Raw genomic sequence first — 5,130 nt, 5'->3', positions numbered from 1 at the left:
AATCATTCCAAACATATAAAATTAAATTTTCCTGCAAATCTTGCAATTAGATTATATCATTTGGTTTCCAATGAAGAAACAACAGGTAATAGATTATTAGAAATAAACAATTTTTTAGTTCAGTGACAATATCCAGAGAAAGTTATATTAAGAGGTTTTTAAATTGCTAAGAACGTTTTTGATAAAAGAAAACATTTAAACAGAGAGATTAGTGGACCTAAAGAGAATGTTATACCTTTTTTTTGTGTGACTCATTGACAAAATATACATATTAATATTTAATTTGTTAATACACAATTAAAACAAATTGTAGATAAAAAACTCAAAGATGTATTTTATCAAGAAGGTAATCTAACAATTTGTATACACTAATGAATAAACCTAAAAAATAGATTTTTCTAAAGAAGGTATCTTCAGTTGTGACAGAAATAACTTTGTGTAATTTAGGTTACATAAAGAACAATAACAAAGAAATTTTGTTTTTTATTGATAACTCGTAAACCTAAAAAAATAGATTTTTCTAAACAAGGTATCTTCAGTTGTGACAGAAATAGCTTTGTGTAATTTAAGTTACGTAAAGAACAATAACAAATAAATTTTGTTTTTATTTAATAAATCATTTAATTACAATTCTAAGAACGTAATATATCTTTTAAAATGTGTAAACTGTGGTGAATTATATATTGGAGAAACGGATAATTTAAAATTAAGGATAAATTTACACAAGTCCCATGTTAGATGACCTGAAAGAAGCCAACTATATGGCAGTAAACGTTTTAATGAATGTATTTTTGAGAAAATTTAAAATTCTAAAAGAACCATATTTTCGCTTTTTGGGAATGTAATGTAAAACATAAGATTATTTTTCCGGAAAGTATTTTTTTAATTTTTTTTGGCACCACTTTAAGTAGATAGTAGTAAGATGACAGAAGTAATTAGTTGGGTAAAGTCAGTGGGAATTGTTAAACCATGAAAACATTTACTAAAACTTACACTACAGAAGAAAAAACTAAGTAAGAATGTGAAAGTATAAGATAGATAAAACATTTCTATTATAATAATAAGAATAAGGTTTTAATTTAAAAAGGAAAGTATATTGACTAATTTTATTTATTTTTGAACATTTGTAATGTACTTAATTTATACATGAACTGTATTATATGTTTGTACATTTATAAAGTATGTATATTTAATTTAGATTATTTAGGTTTATTTGAAGAGTGAGATTTCTATGTTTTTTGTTATCTATTCTGAGTAAAACTATTTCTTGAAGAGTGACCTATGAAGTCACAAAAGTGGTAGAATAAATGAAAGAAAAAAAAAGTTTGATATTCCAGTGTTTTTTATTCATGTTGATGTTTTGGTTATGTGCATGTATCACCTAAAGTTTTCTTTTGTTGTTTAGGAGATCTTCCTAAGCCTCGACTTGAGAGGAAGTGTCAACAATTAGAAAATATGGTTCGGTCAGTTTTAGATTTGGCTGTTTCAGGACAAACCATTGTAGATTTTTGTTCTGGGGGGGTAAGTTGCACAATATTTGTAAAATATTTTTTATAATATAAAATGAAAATAGCTCGATAGAGTTCACAGAATTATTTCACAGGTTTTGTTTACACACAATTTCAAAAAGTATTTCACTGAGCTAGATGTGTTACTTTTGAAAATTTTGAAGTTTCTGACCTATAAGGATATTGAAGACAAATATGAATTTTCTGCTGTTCAGTGTAGTTAACAATTATTAAGTACATACGAGTCTCATTTTCACACACTGTTATAAGTGTGCATGTATGTGTGTGTGTGTTTGTGTGAAGCCATTGAAGTAATACACTGTATTGAAATTTTTATTCGAATTTTAAACTTTTCAGTTTGTGTTAGTCATATGATAAGTTATTATGCTGACATCAGCTGATGTAGCATGTGTTGCGTTTGTGAACTTATGCTGTTGGGTATCATGTCTTAAGCCTAAAGATGTGTGAGGTATAACCTGCATTTTGAGTAATATTGATATTACATTCATAATACATAAGTAAGTACAGCAACAATACTACATACGTGTATGATAGCTAATAATTAAAATACATACCACCTTTAACAAACAATTTCTTTTAAAAATCTATCTTAAGTATCTGAATATTGTCTGAGTGAGTCTAGGATTTGAGTCTATTCTAAATTTTAAGGTACTTTAAATTTCAAGTTGAGTACTAAATGACAATCTCAAGGTTGCACAGATGAATGCTGAACCCCCGTAGATGCCAGCTGCCTCGCAGGATGTAGGGAAAAATAAAGAGTTCCTTTAACCTTCTGTTCTGGTTGTATGTTGTTCTGTTTATTCCCCCATCGTTTGCTTATCCTAGTTACACCATATGTTTATTTCCTTTGAACGTCAGTGAAGACCTTCAGTGATTGTTGTTTTTGCTTTACTAGAGAGGAGCCTGATTTTTACCAGTATAGTTGTGCTAGATTTGATATAGGGACTTGTCTTGCAAGTTTGTAAAATTTCTTGTTTAGCTTTACATCTGCATGGTCTGGCACTTACATCCAGGTGATGGTCTTACCATGCATACTTACACCCAAGTGATGGTCTTACCATGCACACTTACACCCAGGTGATGGTCTTACCATGCACACACACATCCAGGTGATGGTCTTACCATGCACACTTATATCCAGATGGTGGTCTTACCACGCACACTTACATCCAGGTGATGGTCTTACCATGCACACACACATCCAGGTGATGGTCTTACCGTGCACACTTATATCCAGGTGATGGTCTTACCATGCACACTTACATCCAGGTGATGGTCTTACCGTGCACACTTATATCCAGGTGATGGTCTTACTGTGCACACTTATATCTAGGTGATGGTCTTACCTTGCACACTTACATCCAGGTGATGGTCTTACCATACACACTTACATCCAGGTGATGGTTAACCATGCACACTTAAATCCAGGTGATGGTCTTACCACACACACTTAAATCCAGGTGATGGTCTTACCATGCACACTTACATCCAAGTGATGGTTTTACCATACACACTTACATCCAGGTGATGGTCTTACCTTATGGTAAGACCATCACCTGGATGTAGGTGTGTGTGGTAAGACCATCACCTGAATGTAGGTGTGTGTGGTAAGACCATCACCTGATGTAAGTGTGTGTGGTAAGGCCATCACCTGGATGTACGTGTGCGTGGTAAGGCCATCACCTGGATGTACGTGTGCTTGGTAAGGCCATCATCTGGATTTAAGTGTGTGTGGTAAGACCATCACCTGGATGTAAGTGTGCACAGTAAGACCATCACCTGGATGTAAGTGTGCATGGTAAGACCATCACCTGGATGTACGTGTGCATGGTAAGACCATCCCCTGGATGTACGTGTGCGTGGTAAGACCATCACCTGGATGTATGTGTGTGTGGTAAGACCATCACCTGTATGTAAGTGTGCATGGTAAGACCATCACCTGGATATAAGTGTGCAAGGTAAGACCATCACCTGGATTTAAGTGTGCGCACACGTACATCCAGGTGATGGTCTAACCATACAATTGCTTTGTTTTCTTGCTATCCATCTGGGGATCAACCAAGTCGTGTAAAGATGTAAAAGTTAAACTTGGAAAAATATAACCTCTCTTTTTACTCCAACTGAAACACGAAGCAATATGAATATCTTTACAGAGTTTGCTCTCTTATACAAGTTGGTTACGTTTCTGATAGCACATCTTTGTATGACTATATTTCAACTTTTTGTGCATTGGCTAAAATATTTGGAACGGATATCACTATTTTTTTATTTTGACAAAACATATTCTTACTACTTTACAGGTTTTAGGAAGTTGTAAAGTTTTCACTCTATGAAACAACAGTTTATTTATCTAGATATTTCATACATGGAAACTCTGTTTCTGTAGTTTTTGCTATTGTTAAAAATGTGAAATACTTTTCATATAAAATAGACAGATTTTTTATTACATATTTTGTTTATTTAGTAAAGCTATTTTCTAAAATATAATAGCTTTATTTTGTCTTGATTAAAGCCTGAACACTGCATTAATCATTTAAGAATTATAGAAAATAGTAATATTTTTGCCACTGTTTAAATGTTCAGTTATTTTAATCCGTAGTAGACATAATACATTTTAATGCAGTATATCCTTTTTCAAAACTAATTAAGAATAATAATCCACTCCAAATGGCATTTGAAACATAGCTGTAAGTGGAAGAAAGCAACACAGCTGTGATATTTTAGCTCACTATGCTATTCCCTCATTTCAGGTTTTCCACGTGCCCCTAGACCCTTAAGTCATCAGTTTTAATCTAATAGTTGTTGCAATTCACCATTAAAACTATCAACAAATATTAATAAATGTGTGCTACTGTTGTCAATAATCCTCAGTTAAGATTAATATATAAAAGTGAAATTTTATTGTGGCAGTCTTTGTTTATTAATTATATGTTTTGCCAATTCAACAAGGAGAACAATATGTTACCACTTTCTCTTAATTTTAAACATATGCATCTGCTTTTTTTAATGTGATGTTTATATCTGTTCAAAAAACATAAGAATAGAGGTACTGTAGCATTTTTGGAACAGTAGTGACAGTACCCTAGATTTGGCAGGTTTGATCCTATATAAAGAATCCTGGCAATGTTATTCTATCCCTCTAGCTTGTCTGGATTCAATACTGTATCACTAGGTTATTGTGTATAAAGAATCCTGGCAGTGTTATTCCATCCTTCTAGTTTGTCTGGATTCAATACCGTATCACTAGGTTATTGTGTATAAAGAATCCTGGCAGTGTTATTCCATCCTTCTAGTTTGTCTGGATTCAATACCTTATCACTAGGTTACTGGTTATAAAGAATCCTGGCAGTGTTATTCCATCCCTCTAGCTTGTCTGGATTCAATACTGTATCACTAGGTTACTGGTTATAAAGAATCCTGGCAGTGTTATTCCATCCCTCTAGTTTGTCTGGATTCACTACTGTATCACTAGGTTACTGGTTATAAAGAATCCTGGCAGTGTTATTCCATCCCTCTAGTTTGTCTGGATTCAATACTGTATCACTAGGTTACTGGTTATAAAGAATCCTGGCAGTGTTATTCCATCCCTCTAGTTTGTCTG

The 5,130-nt window shown here is 33.0% G+C and overlaps 1 protein-coding gene across 1 annotated transcript in view; it reads left to right on the top strand.

The window, feature by feature from the left end:
• The window catches only part of LOC106475281 (glutathione S-transferase C-terminal domain-containing protein-like), a 32,331-nt gene that overhangs the window by 10,311 nt on the left and 16,890 nt on the right, over nt 1–5,130 (top strand). The window contains exon 3 of the mRNA XM_013935975.2: nt 1,406–1,521. Coding sequence (XP_013791429.2) covers nt 1,406–1,521 — 116 coding nt within the window. The remainder of the gene's footprint in view (nt 1–1,405; nt 1,522–5,130) is intronic.

Source organism: Limulus polyphemus, unplaced genomic scaffold (genome assembly GCF_000517525.1).
Source record: "Limulus polyphemus unplaced genomic scaffold, Limulus_polyphemus-2.1.2 Scaffold8348, whole genome shotgun sequence".
In the NCBI taxonomy this organism is placed as follows: domain Eukaryota; kingdom Metazoa; phylum Arthropoda; class Merostomata; order Xiphosura; family Limulidae; genus Limulus; species Limulus polyphemus.
Note: the sequence above shows the minus strand (reverse complement) of the source record. Positions and strands in the feature narration are given on the sequence as shown.